Raw genomic sequence first — 19519 nt, 5'->3', positions numbered from 1 at the left:
AAATATTAATTAACTGTCCATCATTCATTACTAATTGTATGGCTTAATTGGAATGGCTCAAATGCATTCTTTATCTGTACTATTATATTGAGTTTTTCCTCTTTCAATTAGGTGCATAAAAAGGATAAAAAATACAAATGCATGGTGTGTAAGAAGATCTTCATGTTAGCAGCCAGTGTTGGAATAAAACATGGGTCTCGACGCTACGGAGTGTGTGTGGACTGTGTAGATAAATCACAGCCAGGAGGACAAGAAGGTGTAGATCAGGGGCAAGACACAGAGTTCCCTCGGGATGAAGAGTGTGAGGAACACGAAGGCTGCGAGCCCGATGAAGAGCTGGCTGACAGACATGATCTGCGCGAGGCACCTCGGTGGGATGAGTCGGGAGGCCTGTATGTCTCCGGATGATGAGTTGACCGACTGTAGTCCTCAAGAATGCTGCATTGGACATACTATGAATCGACAATTCAGATTGTTGAACTTGAAGGCTTGCAAAATATGGTACATGCTGGACGGTAGTTACGTTGCTGTGAAAAACTGTAGGGTTAAAGCCTTATAGCAAAAATTTTATATTTGCACAGGACTATACAGCAAACAACCATGTGGTTGATACATGGAGTCCTCACATATTTCAGTCAGTTATCAAAGTAAAATATTTTTTATTTATAGGATATACAGTTAACTATTTGGGTTGTATGAAAATATAGTACTTGTCCTTTATAGAGCTTGCTTACATTCATGTGTCACTTTAACATGAAGGAAGAAAATCCATTTATGGAAGGGCACTGACAGGTGACCCAATCACTCTGTCAATCAAACCACTCAGGCTAGTTTGTACTAGTAGAGTTTTGTTTCTATTTTTATTTTATTAATTTTATTTTTTTTAATACAGATTTTCAGTGAGGGGCTTTTTCAACCCCAGTTGGTTCTATTTTCTTGTATTTTTTTTTTCAAATTATTTGCTTCATAACTTAAACCACGTCTCTTCTAGTCTTAGATATTATTTCTTAATTTTGTGCTGATAGGCATGTTTGTAAGAACTGGAGAGATAATTTATTGGAATGAACTAACTGACTCCCCGTCCTCCCTTTTTTGACATGAATTTTACTACTTCACAAACGAAGAATGATGTTACGAAGTTACCATGGTGAAGGTGACGAGTACCACTAAAATGATTATGACTTAGAAGTGACTTCCTGCTGCTCTGATCTGATAAATGGTTACTATATGATGTTTTCTGACATGGGTTTTGGTTTTGGGTATCTGTTACTTTGGCGCTATTCTTGTTTGCCTCTTATATTTTTGCCAGTGTACTATACCTCAGCCTTATTTGAAATACAGAAAGTCTAATTGAACAATAGTCATAGAAAAATACGTAAGATGATTTGTTTTATGATTCATCCTCCATGTCCAGTTTGGTTAGCTTGTTATGCAATATAAGTGAAATATCAGGTTTTTCCCCTGTGCCCTTTTTTTATCATTAAAATGAACACAAAATGCGCATTCTCTTCTGTTTCATACTTACCGGGATGTTGAGTGTTTTTAAATTGTGACTGATAATAATATTTTTCCAATTCTTAAAGTCACCACACCTTGATGAAATACAATATCCATGATTCAACAATCTACAAAAATACTACAAGTAAAATGTTGAGAGCCTTTATTGTTGCATTATCTATGTTCTTCAGGAGTCAGAGTTATTCATGCAGTTGAAACTGTTAGGTTCATAGAGCCAGGTGGCTGAGGACTGAGCGGACGGCCTCGCCCAGCAGCTTTTGAGTCTAACACGTGTCAGGAGCGTATTATATATATATAAAAAATGGAGAGACATCATATTTTCAACTTTCTTTTAAATACAAATTGAGTATATTTTCCTATTTTATATCAAGTAACTAAATTATGACAGTTGTGTGGAGGAGGCCACAGAGCTGCTTTGACAGATACAACCTTTTTGGTGCTCCATCTGGTCAAAGGTGAAAAGTTGATTTTCTTTTTTAAAGCGACAAACTTCATCATTGCCTCTGATTTCAGTAGAATAATGGTTTGATATTGGACAGTGACTTTCTGCATGGATAAATCAGAGATGAAATGTTACGTACGTGGTGAGACCCACCCATTGCCCTCTGACCTGTAGGGCAGTCTCTGCATCTCTTGGGGATGGCAGAAAAGGAGTTTCTTTCTGATTTTTGTTTGAAATGAAGAGAACACCTTATTCTCTGTGTTTGAAACAAATGAGTGAAATGTAATTCTAGTGAAGTCCAAAGTAGACATAGTTGGGCAGAGATATTATGAATGAAAAAGTATTTTAAACGAAATGTTCTGCTTTGTGAATATGTAAGTATAGCATAAAGATTTCTTTCATCCCATCTATTCCCTTCCTTTAAAATAAACCATAGTTTACAATTGGTAGATCTGTCTATATATAAATATATATTAAAGAACAAATATATATATTTAAAAAAAGATCACCTAAATCTGCTTTATTAGACAGTAGTTCACTTATTGCATAGAAACTGGACTTGGCTTTACATTCTTGATGTACTTTATTTTACTCGAGATATGACCTTATCTTGAAACAGAATTTCCTTTATTACTTAAATCATTTATGTATATCTGGTAAATTATGACCAAATTTTGTTAGACTGCATACGTAAATTGAAATACACATTTGGTACACTACGGGACTGTTGTGCTTTGTTTGGTTTTAGTTGGAAACAGGTTTGATGTAGATGACTTATTACTGTTAATTTAAAATATTCTATAATTGTCCATTGCCTTTTATGTCGTGTTGTGACAGATTTGGCTATATTTTTAGTCATCTGAAATATACTTTAAAAAGTTTGTTTTTAGGTAATCCAAAGGAAAAAATGTTTATACTCTTGAATATATATTTGCCTCAGCCTATATAAAAGTTTCTTTGAAGTAAATTCTTTACCAGAAACAGAACTGACAGATTTTCTACTTGCTGACTGCCTAAGTTATTTTGTTTCACGGTCTTGAGGGAGTGCCTTTTCTCTAGACCTTTTTTTAAAAAATAGTTTTAGTACTAAGGTATACTACTGGACGTTCCTATTTTTTTAATTATATTCCTTTTCTGACAATACAACTTCAGGAAGTTGATAAATCTCTAAGAACTTTTGATTGGTCTCAGAAAGGTAATGGATTGAATACTCAGAATTTTGTCTGAAAGTCTGGCAGAGTTATGTTGTACATTTGGTGAAGTTTTTCATGTAATTTATATTTTAAATAAAATATTTTTAGAGTTTTTAATTTTAATGAAGGGGAAGAACATACACTTTCATATTCCACAGTGGTAATACTATGTCATAAGTTCAGATGTGTTATTCTCCCAGACAGTTTCTTCCATATGGTCCCTCATTTTTCAAGGTTCTTGACTCACATATTTCTTTTATTAGACAAGTTGCTACATTTTAGCACCCTAGTGATCAAAAGTGAGCTTTGTGTGTGTGTGTGTGTGTGTGTGTGTGTGTGTGTGTGTGTGTGTGTGTGTGTACTGGAAGAGGAAACTGGACAATAATAACAAGTAGCTCTGAATTTAGGAGCAAGAAATACTATTTGGCTTAAGTAGAGCCATCCTAATGAGTTAATTCATTGCAGAATACTCAAGCACAGTAAGTACACAGTGCATATTAGTTGAGAGGGAGAAATCAGGGAAGTGAGGGCCGGGGCCTGCAAAGGGGCCTGAGGAGTGGGAGCTGGAGCCACACACACACCCACACACACAGCGAACTCTGGGAACCAGCATCCACTCTGAGGTTGGAGCAGTCTCTGAACATGGAGTAAGAGATGTAGATCTGTTCTTTGGTTTATAACTCAAAACTTTTGGTATGCCCACACCTTTGTGTTGTCTGCCTTATTTTATCTAACCTATAAGGTAGGTGCTATTCTACTTTACAAATAAGGGAAGGCACAGAGACACTCAGACACTTGCTTAAATCACCAGGGCTTAACTAGAGCAGGGCTTTGTCAGGTCTGACGTGAGGCCGACTCTGAACGAGGCTCTGTTGATGATGCCTCATGTAACAACTTCTTTGGTAAATTTATATTCTCCCTGTGAGACGGCCATGTTAGGGATCCAGTTTCCTTCTGGGAGTTGCTTTTGTCACTTTGACTTCAACATGCCTCACTGTAGTCCTTTGTGAGTGGGCTGTGATATTTTCACTTCTAAAAAGGATGGTCTTAATATGAAGAACTAGCTATACGCCCCAGCTGTGTGCCGTTCAGTCACCCGGATCCTTAAGCTTACCTATGGTACCTAATCTACACAGTTAGAACTAACAGGGGTTTTTTTAGTCAGTTTAGGATTTAAAGTAGAATTATTTATTTTCTTTCTTCCCTAGCTGCTGTATCCCAGTCTTCAAGTGGGGTTGAACAAGATCATTTAAAACATGTTAGGGTTAAGCACACTTTGAAGGATTTTTTTTCTCGCCCTGAGTTTTAGGGCACTGGGCACTAGATTTGGAATACACTAGCTATTGAGAGCAAAATTTGGGGTTTAAGAAAGCGATGATTGAGGCCATTATGATATGGGAGAAACAGCATCCTAAACACTGTAAACAGAACTTTTCTGCCTGCTGTTTGTAAAAGTTCTCTGGCAAGATCTTTTACAAAGACCAATTTTCTTTTTTAAATGTAATTTACCTACCTACTATTTAAATGTCCTGAGACGTGTATGTAAACTTCCAAAACCTGTTTGTCTGTGTATTTAGAAAATACACAAGATTCTTTATCAAACATAAAATATAAACTTGTGAGCACTAAACTGCTTCTGGCTTTGTGAATTTTATTGATATTTAACTCTGATTTATTTGCAGGTATGCTAGTTTGCACTCACTGGTTCAGGGAAACACCTTTGTAAACTCAAATGCCTTTGTACTCAAGTTTCCAAGTTTGAATTGTAGAGTCTGATGATGTTTTTCTGTTTGTTTGAGTTTTTGGAAAAATAAGGAAAGCCCCTCCCAGCCCTCTGCATGGATTCTCTCACTTACACAGATAGCAGTGGCTGGTATTCTTTACACTTTCACAATTGTTGTAGGATTTAAGAAGCAGCCAAGCCAGGCGGTGGTGGGGCACGCCTGTAATCCCCAGCATTTGGGAGGTAGAGGCAGGCGGATTTCTGAGTTTCAGGCCAGCCTGGTCTACAGAGTGAGTTCCAGGACAGCCAGGGCTACACAGAAACCCTGCCAAAAACCAAAAACAGGGGAAAAAAAAAAGGTTCCTTCTAATTACACTTATGTTCTCTTGGACTCAAAGGTCTCATATGTACTGTATATTAGACAAATAATCAGCTTGAAAACAAGTGAATATATAAGATTACAAATTTCAAGCCTTTGAAAATTGACAGAGTATACACAGCAGTGTAAGTTGGCTACTTACCTCTGTGCTGGATGGACCTCACTTAATGTGTACACTGGCTAACCTCAGACTCAAGGTCCCATGTCCTAACCTCTGAATCCCAGGATTACTAATGTCATCCACTACACCCAACTTTTTGAGTTACTGGAAGGTGGAGTTGGGGTGACAGGCACCGTGCATATGTTATGGTGAACTGTCCGGTGTAGAATAAGCTGTGTTTGGTGTGGTTTCAAAAGGGAATGATTAGTAACACCTAAGATTAAAAAGCAGTTTTCAAAGTTTTGAAAGATGAGATGGGGGGCAGTTCACCACTGCAGGTCCTAGATGTAAAAGATCGGTTGGAAGCCACCCCGGCTAAAGCACTATTAGCCAAACAGGTTTGTTTCACAGTGAACCTTACTACAAAGAGCTAGAACCGTGATAGTTGCCAACTTAATCTCCTTCCTTAGTACATGAAGTAAAATTGATAAAAAATTGTATTATGAGTGTGCAAATATTTTAAGAAAGCTTGTTTTAATGCTAGTAGGCAATTTAGAAGTTCAACCTTATGAAAAATGCTGTGTAGGTTTTTACCCCAAGTCATTCATAGTGGGAGCTGGAAAAAAAGAAAACCATTGGGTTTAGGACAACAGTTCTTAGAACTCAGCTCGGCAGGGTGCCTCACTTTAAGGCAGAAACCACAAGAGCTCTGTAAAGTTGAAGCCAGCCTCGTCTGAATACTAGGTTCTAGGGCAGCCAAAACTACCCACAAAACCACCAAAGAATTCTTCAGTTTTAGAGTTTAGTCTTTGGCATGATTATCACTCTAAAAGTTAGTGAATTCTAGAGTTCTTAGAATGAACTGAAGGCTATCTAAAGCTAACAAGAAGCTCGAGGCTGGCTCTGTGGGACCTGCCTGCCTGCCTCTGACCTGCACACACGGGGTAGGGGCGATAGATAGATAGATAGATAGATAGATAGATAGATAGATCAGTTTCTTCAAAATATGGTCAGTCTTTTTTTTTATTGATATATTTTTTATTTACATTTCAAATGATTTCCCCTTTTCTGGGTCCCCACTCCCCGCAAGTCCCATAAGCCCTCTTCCGTCCCCCTGTTCTTCCATCCACCCCTTCCCACTTCCGTGTTCTGGAATTACCCTATACTCTTGCACTGAGTCCAGAACCAGGGGCCACTCCTCCGTTCTTTTTGGACATCATTTAATTTGTGGCTTAAAATTTGGCAATAGTACTAATCTTCTGTTTAATTAGGTATCTGCTAGGGACAGATATTAGGGGCAGAAGACTGATTTCTTGACACATCACAGCAGTTACCGAGAGAACAATAAGAAACAGTTTCAAGACAAGTGGGAAACTGAGTCAAAAAAATGGAACCAGAGAGCTTGTTGCAATGGCAATATAGACAGTTTGAGGGCCCAGGGCTCCTGGAGTTTCATTTCAGTATGCCTCAAACTAGTTTTATTTGGAAGTGTTGCCATCTGTGAAAGACTGTGATCGAGCCTTAGGGGCCCCTCTTTCTATATGGGTGACAGGTCTACCCAACAACCTTCAGCAAACAGCATTGAGATTTATATTTACACACACCATCTTCAACGTTTAGAATGATTAAAAGGGCCGGGCAGTGGTGGCACATGCCTTTAATCCCAGCACTCTGGAAGGCAGAAGCAGGCAGATTTCTGAGTTTGAGGCCAGCCTGGTCTACAGAGTGAGTTCCAGAACAGCCAGGGAGGGCTACACAGAGAAACCCTGTCTTGAAAAACCAAAAACAATAAAAACAACAACAACAACAACAAAAGATTAAAAGGATCAACCATTTGACCAGGCATTTTAGTTACAAGATTTTTGTACTTGTTAAGAGGCATATTGGATCTTGTCATTTATATTTTGTCATATGGAAGTTAACCCCTATCAGGTTGTCCCATGTTTTTAAATTGTGTGCAGGCATGGATATGGTGGTCCATATGAAAGTTAACCATGAAAGACTAACTTAGTGGGGTCATTTCTTTCTGCTTTTATGTAGGTTGGGGGGAGGGGTTAAATTATTCACTGTGTCAATTCCCACCGTTGTTTTTTTGAGACAGGGTCTTTAGCTGCAGCTGGCCCAGAATTTGCTGTGGAGCTCAGGCTGCACTGGAGTTCGTGGTGATCTCCATCGTGCTAGGATGCCATGCATGCACCACCACACACTGCTTTTGCATCCTGTAATAATCAAATATTTGGTCAATTCTACCTTGACGTGTGCATCCATAGAAGTCAGTGTTTCCCTTTTTACTCAGGATCCTGATCAGTGTGGGAACTAACGGACTTGTTTAAAGAAACATAATAAATCTGACCATGAGACCACTCCAGTTAGCAGCACAGACACAGCCTTAAACAATGAGTGTGTATTCTAATGCTGGGTGGCCTAACCACTCGGCCAGTTGTACACTGAAAACTGTCATACCTTCCTAATCCCAGTGAGTTCTTTCTAGGGCTGGAAGTCGCAGAGGGAAAGGGCGGCACCATCAGCTAACGAGCTTCAGACCCTCACTATCACAATATTGATTAAGCAGGGAGACCCTAATGGGCAGCCAATGGTTCCATGCCCCAGTGCCCAGTGTGCTGTCCTGTCTCAGCACCTGGTTCCCAAGAAAGAAATCACAAATGCGGGGCGGTGGTGGCCATGCCTTTAATCCCAGCACTTGGGAGGCAGAGGCAGGTGGATTTCTGAGTTTGAGGCCACCCTGGTCTACAGAGTGAGTTCTGGGACAGCCAGGGCTACACAGAGAAACCCTGTCTCACAAATACACCCAGCTCAGACTCATTCAGAAGTTTAGACTTGCTGATTACCACCAGGGGTCTGTCTTTCTTCCTTTTTTTTTTTTTTTTTTTTGTTTGTTTTTTGTTTTGTTTTGTTTTGTTTTCGAAAAAGGTACCTGGGAGATCGGGGCTATTGCCTGGAGGTACAAGTACCTTCCTCCATCACCTGACCTTGACTTTCGGCTTTTTCAAGAGGGTTTCTCTGTGTAGCCCCCGGCTGTCCTGGAACTCACTCTGTGGCTTCAAACTCAGAAATCCACCTGCCTCTGCCTCCCAAGTGCTGGGATTAAAGGCGTGCACCACCACTGCCCAGCAACCTTTCCTTTTGAGACTCTTGCTAAATGTTGTTACTGTGTTGGCCAGCAAAAGCTCCAGGAGTCTGTCTTCACTTCCTCCATCTGGACTTGCAAGCACTCGACCAACAGCCTTTTTTTTTAAAGGTCCAGCTGTGATTGAGTACTGTATTGCAGACATTCAGATGAGGCTCTCAATATCTATTCATAAATGTCATTACTTCTTTATAGCTTGAAAGCATAAGATTGTGAGTCAAAGTATGTGACCTGAAAACACTGTTGAGCTGCTGAATGAATAAATTTCCAACACTTAATCCTATCAAATTGAATCAGAAATCTGTTATCAGATATACTGATTTACTGTTGTAAGGCTACACCAAGGATGCTCATATTCTGTGGCAGTGTCAATAAATGCATGCTAATTTTTTAAAACTCAAGATCCTAGTACATATTTTCCATTTAAAACACATTTTAAAATTGTGATGGTGTGAGCTAGTAAACCAGCACAAGTGGTAGAGGCAGGAGGGTCAGGAGTTCAAAGTGATTAATAGTAGATGAGTTCAGGGCCAGCCTGGTTAGACAAGACCGTGTCTGAAAACCACCAACACTAAACAAATTGTCTCAGGCGCTTCTCTTCATAGTAATATTAAACTTACGGGCTCCACTCTGGAATTTAGGGGACATGGATGTAGCCCTGCAAGGATTACTTGCCTAGCGTGTGCAGGCCCTGGGTTCAACCCCCAAAATTCCCATGAGTTTGGTTCTAAAGGATGCAAAGTTCTGTTTCTGGGGCCAGAGAGGTGACTTAGCACTGGCTGCTCTTCCACAGGAGCCAGGTTCGATTCCCAGCACCCACGTGGCAGCTCACAGCTCTAACTCCTGTCCCAGGGCATCTGACACACGGACACACATGCAGGCAAAACACCAATGGACATGAAAAAAAGGGAAAAATTTTGGTGCTCTTCCGTCTAATGAGACTTCTAGCAGGAGTATCTATAATCAGAAAAGGCTTGGTAGAATCCTGCAGGGGACATGGTCACTGGATAATGATTGAGGTTGTTACGGGATCACAGCATCGATGCTGGTGTCCACAGTAAGGAAATCCTTAACAAGGCTTCTAGACACTAACCGCCAAGTGCATCCGGTCAGCAGTGCTCCATCCACTGAGGTTCCTTTATCTGATCCCACAGAATGGGCCGTCGTCGCTTGGTTCAAACAGTGCATACCTGTAATCCCAGCCATTTCCAAGGCTGAGGCAGAAGTGTGAGGAATTTGAAGCCAGCCTGGGCTACATAGACCCAATACAAAGTGGAACAAAAGATGGAGATTGCTACCATTCGTACCTGCGGCATTCTTTTTCAGTTCTAGTAACCACAGTGGCTAATCTTTGACTTCTCCCTGACCTCTCGTCAGAGCTCCTAAGTATTTAAATGACACCACATAATGTCAGTTGGTGCACGCAGGATCCTGAGGCATAATCCTCACTTAAGTAATCGTTTCTTAGTTTCTATTGGACATTCTCAAAGGTCTTTAGCTTTATTTGACTCCATTACAGTGAACTGATAATTGCATGGTAAGGCCACTTGGAAAAACTAACCACTTCGGGCTGGGGAATGTGGCTCAGTGGTTGGAATGTTTGCCTTGCATGTGCAGAACCCTGGGTTTGATCTCCTACAGCAGGTAAACCCAAGCATGGCCTAAAACTGGAGGCAAGAGCACTGTATAGCAAGGCGGAAGCCACCCTGTGCCCAGCTGAGTCAGCATGTGTCTCAGCTTTAAAGGAAGGGGGTTTCACGAGTGCCTCCTCACACCATTCTCAACCACAGCTGAGAATCTTCAGGAATTCTTCCTCGAACTAAGTGAAGCAGAAATTTTCTTTCTTGGAACTCCCACCCAGTAACCCTTCCTCCCATCTCCAGAAGTCTCTTTGGAAGGGATGCTTTCTCATAGGTTTCACAGTGGAATCAGGAGGGATGGGGGGTGGGGGGTGGGGGATGGGGGAGGGGGGAGGGGGGATAATGGACCTGAGGCCTGCTTAGTGCCTTGGCAGTTCATCATGCCTAGGGAGGATCCTCCCTCTGTGTGAGAACCATGCTTGCCTGTTCCTGCAGTGATTTAGGCTTCACTTTGAGCATAAGAATTGAATAGTTAGTGTGAAAGACCAGTAAAGCCAAGAGAAGGGGCAGGAAAGCGCCCAGAAGAAGCCCTTGTAAAGCAGCATGCTAATTCGCTGTACTAGCTTAACTCTTGAGGAAGCCGAGAGTTAATCTCATGTTAAACTTGCAACTTGGAATCAGAATGTATATGTGCTTTAAGAATTTCATAATTTGGTTTAATGCAGCATAGTTTTAATACATATTTAATTACTAAATTCCTTCTAGAAGTTATATTGCAGAAGAAGAGAGGCTTTCTTCTTCTTTTTTTCTTTTTTCTTTTGGTTTTTCCATACAGGGTTTCTCTGTGTAGCCCTGGCTGTACTGGAACTCACTCTGTAGACCAGGGTGGCCTCGAACTCAGAAATCTGCCTGCACTCTGCCTCCCAGAGTGCTGGGATTACAGGCGTGCACCACCCCGCCCAGCTAAAAGATATTTATTTATTTATTGATTTATTTATCATATATAAATACACTGTAGCTGTCTTCAGACACCAGAAGAGGATGTCAGATCTCTTTACGGATGGTTGTGAGCCACCATATAGATGCTGGGATTTGAACTCATGACCTTTGGAAGAGCAGTCGGTGCTCTTACCTGCTGAGCTATCTCTCCATCCCCTTTTTTTTAAATTGCATTTCAGATCAGTATCTAAAAGATATGAGAAATATTTTTATTTTTCTTATTAAATTCTTATGAAACTAAATCTCAAAGTCTCAAGCCCTTTTCCTTTTTTCTTTCGGTATTTTGTTTGTTTGCTCTTGTTTTTTTTTTTTCCTTTTTTGAGACAGTTTTCCTATGTCATTATTCCTGACTCTCCTGAACTCACTACATAGGCTGAGCCGACCTCAGACTCAGAGCTCTGCCCGCCTCTGCCTCCCAGCACTGATGTTAAGGCCGCCATGCCTGACTCAAGCTCTTCCTCCTTGTGCTTCCTGTGCTGCTCTTATAGAGTGAATGCTCACACGTGCGTGCACACACACGCGTGCGGGTGCATGTGAGTGTGGATGCGGGTGCGGGTGATGCATACCTATGTGTGACCGATGCCTGTAAGCACCTGCTGCGTGTGGCGTCAGAGTCCTGCTCTGTCTCTTTCCACCCTATTCTCTTGAGACAGGGTCTCTCTCCAAACCTAGACCAAGGCTGCCAGGCAGCAATGATGGCCCCACAGCCAGCACTGCTGGGATTACAGATACAAAGACCCATGCCTGGCCTCTTATTTGGTGTTGGGGTTTCAAACATAGGACCTTTTGTTTGCACAGCAAAAAGTCACCCAGTTGGCATGGCACCAGCCTTGTTTTGGTTTTTGAGGTCTCACAGAGTTAAGGTTTGCTTTCAACTTGCTATGTTGCTAAAGAACTGTTAATTTTATACCTTTTTTTTTTTTGAAAAAAGATGTCAGTAAAGACCGTTCATGTCTGTCTGGTGGGAGAATGGCAGCAGGCCAGTTTCTATAGCCAGTTCTGACATTTATTGCTCAATAGCATATTTCTGAATTTCAACCTTCAAATATATGAGTCAAGTTGAGCTTGGGGGCACATATCTGAAACCCCAGCACTCAGGAATCCTGAGGCAAGAGAACTTAAAGTCTGAGGCCAGCCTTGGCTACATGGGGAGAACCTAGATAGATAGATAGAAAGATAGAAAGATAGATAGATAGATAGATAGATAGATAGATAGATAGATAGATAGATAGATAGATAGATTAGGAAATCCCGTGGTAATAGTTTCCCCAAATGTACTATCCAAGGTTTACTGCACACCATTTGAAAGAGGCCACCGCAGACTTCATCTTTCTCCTGCTGAAGAATCTAAGACTGGGAGAAAATTCAGGCCAGTTCAGAGCAGCTGTGGGGTCACGTGCCGGGTCAGCAGGTCAGCAGGTCAGCGCCGCCATGCTGTTCTCCGCTGTTTATGACTGAGAGGAGCGGGGTTGCACTGGAGCCTTTACGACTCTCAGAGACAGCAGTGAGTTTAAGGCTCTGTGTGCTTTTCTCCAGTTCCTGGCACTCCCTAGTTTCAAGTTCTACGTAAACCATTTCTTCAGAACATGGTTGATTTTTGTTTGCTTTCTTTTATGGCTGTGAGATGGATTCAGCCTACGCCTCAGCATGGCGGGCGGGCGTGCAGTAGAGTTTTGTATCGGCACCATGACTGTACACCTCCAAATGGCTGTTGGTGGAAATGAGCACAAATTATGTAGGCAAGCAGAAAATAAACATGCATGAAGCTGACTTATCACTGAAAAAGTTTGCTTCCTACACAGATACTGAAAGTAACTTGAAGAAAATCAAGTTTGATGTTTCAAGTATATCACATAGTAATATATATAGCCATTTAGAAATATCCTGCCTTTTAAGAAACCCTTTGTAAACTAGCCTGGAACTGAATCGAGCCCAGGATGTACTGAGACTCACAGAGTTCCTGCCCCAGTCTCGTGAGTATGTGATTAACAGGGCTGGGTCCCAGTACCCAGTTGCTGTCCTGATTGTGTGTGTGGGGGGTTGGGGGGAGGTTCTGGGGATCAAACGCAGAGCCTTGTACAGGCAAGGAGAGCTCTCAAGGGCCCGATCTCTTTACCTACCACGACCACTTCTATTTTCTATTAATAATACCCAGTCTCCTTTTATTAGCCTTGTAGCCATCCCTCCCTGAGTCTTTCACTCTTTCATTCCTGGGTGTGGCTGCATTTGCGTGGACCATGTGTCTGTGTAGAGATCAGTTCTGTCCACCTTCATGTGGGTTCCCCGGGACCAAAGCTCACGTCGACAGGTATCGCCTGCTGAGGCGTCCCACTGTCCAACCAACTCTTGAGGGTAAGATTCAGGCCCTTCCAGAGGAGGACCTCATGGGAGGGCATGGTGAATGAGACATGCAGTGACTGGAACCATCTGGATCCTGAGGTGTCCTATACATGCTGACGTCACCCAGCTGGGTTACAGAGTGTGGCCGAGAAGGATGAGGCATTTTCTTTTCACAGGGGTTTGAGACCAGCTGGCTCCTCTGTTTCACGCTTCATGTTGAAATCACACACACTGATAAAAGGCTGTGGCTGGGGAACTTTCTTGGGTCACCCTGTTTGTCACAGGTTCTGAAATCTCTCATGAGTCCCTTGGGAGGTCCCATGGCTCTCTCCACGCTGAGAATGTAGCCTAGAGCCTTGCTTACCTGGGTCACTTTGGGTCTGAGCTATACCTCCAACACCTGGTCGGTCTTTATCATTATTGGAGGGGGGTAGTTAGGTTTGATATTGGTTTTTCGAGACAGCTTTTTTTATAGTCCTGGCTGTTCTAGCTCTTCGACTAGGCTGGCCTTGAACTCGGAGATATGTCTGCCTCGGCCTCCCAAGTATGCGTCATTGTACCTGGCTCCTGTTCATTATGGTAACACTAGTGTATGCATATGCATATGCGATGTATATGATGTATGTGTATGTGCGTGTGTGTGTGTGTGTGTGTGTGTGTGTGTGTATTTCTTACTGTCTTTATTGGCAAAATTCCTTTTGGGAGATGACTGATTGAGGGACATCATGGTGTCAGTAGCTAGCATTCAAAAACCTTCTTTGAGATCGTATTTTTATTTTATGGGGCTTTGCCTATGTGTATGTCTGGCTGTGTGTGTCCTGCAGTGCTCACAGAGACCAGCAGAGGGAGTCAGAGGCCCTGGGACATGAGTTACACATAGTCACCAGCTACCACGTGGGTGCTGAGAACCAAATCTCAGTTCTTTTGGCTGCTCCTGGTGGCACCTGCTGAGCCCTCTCCACAGCCCCAGCGTCTAGCATTTTAGATTCTGGGACAAGATTATAAGTTTTATTTTTTTAACCACAAGCACAGGGAGCAAAGCTTAACTTTATATTAAAGAAAAAAATCAAAGCAATTGAAATTAAAAGCCAAGCTACAGTATAACTGAGGCTTATCAATAGTAATTTTAAGGTATTTCTCCCAGGGATTAATATGTAGCATATGTTTAAGGTCTTCATAGTTCAGAGATGAAGGCTACCCAAAGATTTCCTAACTGTGTCTCTCTCGTTCACTGGAAGGCAGTATATGGAACTCTATTGAGGCACAGTCTGAAAAGAAGATTCAAACACAGAGTTTCTGACTTGTAAATGCTATCTTTGGGGCTTCTAAATAAGCACAGTTAGATATGAGCTCCTTTGGGTGACTAATTGAAGAATGTTTTCTTTCATTGCCAGGATTATGAGAATACTGTTGCTAACAATTGTATTTCTTTAGCCCTAATAGAAACATTTTATTTTCCATCAGTAAATATTGATCTAAATTTATATGTGTGTACATTGTCTTTTACAGTGTCTATACCAATAATTTTTGTAAGTAATCTACATAAGGTATTTATAATGTGACTTTTGTTTGAACAGGATCTCTACATAGCCACGGCTGGCCTGGAACTGTGGGCCATCCTCTTGCCTCTAAAATGCAGGCATTTCCAACAAGAGTCAGCCACCCCGGTACCTCTAACTAGCAGAAGATGGCCTTGACCGCTCCAGACTCCTGTTTACCATGTAAGCCCTGGGACCTCCAGGCCTCTGCCAGCACACCTCAAGTTTTAAAGTTTATACATTGTTTCATCATCTTTTCCCCTCTTCGTATTCAGTCACCGCATATATTCCAAACAAGTTCTGTTCTCCCTTTAGAACTCCTCCTAGTGTTCCTACTTTAGCTCTCGCTATCTCTTGGAATTGGTCACTGGTGGTTATTTGTCCGCTGATCATGTGAGAGAGACAGGGTCTCACTGTGTAGTCCCGGTTTATATCCACTTTGTAAACCAGGCTAGCCTGGAACCCTCAGAGACTCACCTGCCTCTGCATCCCCCCGCTCCTACCCCCCGCTTTTAGTACATGCAGCCTGGCTTGGCTATAGAGGCATAGGTAAGAGTCTCCCAGATGCTCAAGGGAACCCAAGGTGAACTTTAATTCAAACTTACTCGTTCAAAGTTACCTCGATGTTTACATTTTATTCTGCTGGATCTCCTAGGAACAGCCTCTGTGGCACATTTTCTCAGCCTTAGCCTCTGCTGCCTTGCCCTGCCCCTGCCCTTCAAGCAACACTGGCTAATAAACAGAGCAAAGCTAAAAGGAAGAGTGTTGCTTCTACCCTAAAAAGCCTTCCACAGGGATTTCCAAGCTGCTCTGGGGTCCAAGAGCTTCTTTGAAGATGCTGGAGACCTCGCTGGCTGGGGCCTGGGCTGGGCCAGCCTCAGCTGTGAGTGCCTGGCTTTTATGTCCTCATGCTCTCCGATGCTGGGGCTTTCTCTGTGCAGCCCTAGCTGTCCTGGAACTCACTCTGTAGACCAGGCTGGCCTCAAACTCAGAAATCCACCTGCCTCTGTCTCCCAAGTGCTGGGATTACAGGCATGTGCCATCACCACCGCCCGCTTCTTTTCTTTTCTCTTTTCCTTTCCCTTTCTTCCTACCTTCCTACCTTTCTTTCTTTCTTTCTTCCTTCCTTCCTTCCTTCCTTCCTTCCTTTCTTCTTCCTTCCTTCCTTTCTTTTGTAAACTAGGTGTGGTGACCTGTAATTCCTGTGCCTGGCAGGAAGGTTGCTGTGAGTTTGAGGCCACACTGAGCTCCAGAGTTCAAGAAACAAGTCAGTAATTTAAGAGCACTGGTGTGTACTATATTAACAGGAGTGATATTACGGTGGCCTTGTGGTCATGGCTTAGCTTCTACTTTCCGTATTTTTGAGCTGTTTGTTTTGTTTAGTTTTTTGAGACAGTATCTTTGTGTAGCCCTGGCTGTCCTGGAACTCACTCTGTAGACCAGGCTGGCCTTGAACTCAGAAATCCGCCTGCCTCTGCCTTCCCAGTGCTGGGATTAAAGGCGTGCGCCACCTCCATCTGGATGAACTTTAATTCTTAAAAGACTCAGTAAGATGAAGTATTTCTTTTTGTTTTGTTTTGTTTTGTTTGGATTTGTTTTTTTTTTTTTTTTTTTTTTTTTTTTTTGAGACAGGGTTTCTCTGTGTAGCCATGGCTGTCCTGGAACTCACTCTGTAGACCAGGCTGGCCTTGAACTCAGAAATCCATCTGCCTCTGCCTCCCAGAGTGAGTATTTCTTCTATTCTTGTTTTACAAATGATCATCGAAGCTAGACTTAAAAATCAATTCAATAACTTGCACAAGAGGTTTGGGATTTGAGTCCCTCTGAGTGGCAATATCAGGTGCACCCCACACCTGGGGCAGACGAGGCTAATGAACAGAAGCAGCAGAGCCTGTCACCTGCGGCAGAGCCCGTCACCTGCGGCCTGCGGTCGTCACCATCACAGCACGGCAGAGCCAGTCACCATCACAGCACTGCAGAGCCCGTCACCATCACAGCACTGCAGAGCCAGTCACCATCACCTCACTGCAGAGCCCGTCACCATCACAGCACGGCAGAGCCCGTCACCATCACAGCACTGCAGAGCCCGTCACCATCACAGCACTGCAGAGCCAGTCACCATCACCGCACTGCAGAGCCCGTCACCATCACCGCACGGCAGAGCCCGTCACCATCACAGCAAGGCAGAGCCCGTCACCATCACAGCACGGCAGAGCCCGTCACCATCACAGCACGGCAGAGCCCGTCACCATCACAGCACTGCAGAGCCCGTCACCAACCATCACAGCACTGCAGAGCCCGTCACCATCACAGCACTACAGAGCCCGTGTCACCATCACAGCACTGCAGAGCCCGTCACCATCACCTCACTGCAGAGCCCGTCACCATCACAGCACTGCAGAGCCCGTCACCATCACAGCACTGCAGAGCCCGTCACCATCACAGCACTGCAGAGCCCGTCACCATCACCGCACGGCAGAGCCCGTCACCATCACCGCACGGCAGAGCCCGTCACCATCACAGCACTGCAGAGCCCGTCACCATCACAGCACGGCAGAGCCCGTCACCATCACCGCACGGCAGAGCCCGTCACCATCACAGCAAGGCAGAGCCCGTCACCATCACAGCACGGCAGAGCCCGTCACCATCACAGCACGGCAGAGCCCATCACCATCACCGCACTGCAGAGCCCGTCACCATCACAGCATTGCAGAGCCCGTCACCATCACAGCACTGCAGAGCCCGTCACCATCACAGCACGGCAGAGCCCGTCACCATCACAGCAAGGCAGAGCCCGTCACCATCACAGCAAGGCAGAGCCCGTCACCATCACAGCACTGCAGAGCCCGTCACCATCACAGCACTGCAGAGCCAGTCACCATCACCTCACTGCAGAGCCCGTCACCATCACAGCACGGCAGAGCCCGTCACCATCACAGCACTGCAGAGCCCATCACCATCACCGCACTGCAGAGCCCGTCACCATCACAGCATTGCAGAGCCCGTCACCATCACAGCACAGCACGGCAGAGCCCGTCACCATCACAGCACTGCAGAGCCCATCACCATCACCGCACTGCAGAGCCCGTCACCATCAGCGCACTGCAGAGCCCGTCACCATCACAGCATTGCAGAGCCCGTCACCATCACAGCACAGCACGGCAGAGCCCGTCACCATCACAGCAAGGCAGAGCCCGTCACCATCACAGCAAGGCAGAGCCCGTCACCATCACAGCACGGCAGAGCCCGTCACCATCACAGCACGGCAGAGCCCGTCACCATCACAGCATTGCAGAGCCCGTCACCATCACAGCACTGCAGAGCCCGTCACCATCACAGCACGGCAGAGCCCGTCACCATCACCGCACGGCAGAGCCCGTCACCATCACAGCACTGCAGAGCCCGTCACCATCACCGCACTGCAGAGCCCGTCACCATCACAGCACGGCAGAGCCCATCACCATCACCGCACTGCAGAGCCCGTCACCATCACAGCATTGCAGAGCCCGTCACCATCACAGCACTGCAGAGCCCGTCACCATCACAGCACTGCAGAGCCAGTCACCATCACCTCACTGCAGAGCCCGTCACCATCACAGCACGGCAGAGCCCGTCACCATCACCTCACTGCAGAGCCCGTCACCATCACAGCACGGCAGAGCCCGTCACCATCACAGCACTGCAGAGCCCATCACCATCACCGCACTGCAGAGCCCGTCACCATCACAGCATTGCAGAGCCCGTCACCATCACAGCACAGCACGGCAGAGCCCGTCACCATCACAGCACTGCAGAGCCCATCACCATCAGCGCACTGCAGAGCCCGTCACCATCACAGCATTGCAGAGCCCGTCACCATCACAGCACAGCACGGCAGAGCCCGTCACCATCACAGCAAGGCAGAGCCCGTCACCATCACAGCAAGGCAGAGCCCGTCACCATCACAGCACGGCAGAGCCCGTCACCATCACAGCACGGCAGAGCCCGTCACCATCACAGCACGGCAGAGCCCGTCACCATCACCGCACTGCATGAGGACTGGAATGGGTGCTGGGCAGCACATGCGCATTCTGCTGGTATTGGCCTGAAGACGAAGTCTGTGCATTTCAGACTCTAAGGTAACACACCTGTGGTCCGGTTCACCTCATTAGTAAGTGTCACCTATGCCAAACATGTGGTCAAGTGCTAGCTTTAGTGTGGATGGTAGAAAACCACCAACCCCACACCTGAATCTTCCATGTAGTTTTTCCTGGAAATGTTATTTGTTGTCCACAAAATAAAACTCTCTAACTGTATTATCACTCTGACAACCCTGAAATCCAGGAGTTTTATTTTTCTATTTCTAGATTTGTAACATATACACTTATATGCTGGTTGCTGAAAATACTGCATCCGGAGAATAGTTGTTTTGCAAGAGCTTTGTTTCTGGTGGAAGAAACACCTAAAAAATGAAAATTAAAAAAAAAAAAGCCGGGCAGTGGTGGTGCACACCTTTGATCCCAGCACTTGGGAGACAGAGGCAGGCAGATTTCCGAGTTCGAGGCCAGCCTGGTCTAGAG

The 19519-nt window shown here is 44.5% G+C and overlaps 1 protein-coding gene across 1 annotated transcript in view; it reads left to right on the top strand.

Moving 5' to 3' along the window:
* Zbtb10 (zinc finger and BTB domain containing 10) overlaps nt 1-4773 on the top strand; it is a 35510-nt gene extending 30737 nt beyond the window's left edge. The window contains exon 6 of the mRNA XM_052180887.1: nt 112-4773. Within this exon, the coding sequence (XP_052036847.1) occupies nt 112-408 (297 nt within the window). The 3' untranslated portion in view covers nt 409-4773. The remainder of the gene's footprint in view (nt 1-111) is intronic.
* Nucleotides 4774-19519: the final 14746 nt, after the last annotated feature.

The sequence above is a fragment of the Apodemus sylvaticus genome, chromosome 4 (genome assembly GCF_947179515.1).
Source record: "Apodemus sylvaticus chromosome 4, mApoSyl1.1, whole genome shotgun sequence".
Lineage (NCBI taxonomy): Eukaryota > Metazoa > Chordata > Mammalia > Rodentia > Muridae > Apodemus > Apodemus sylvaticus.
This window is presented reverse-complemented; position numbering and strand designations above follow the sequence as displayed.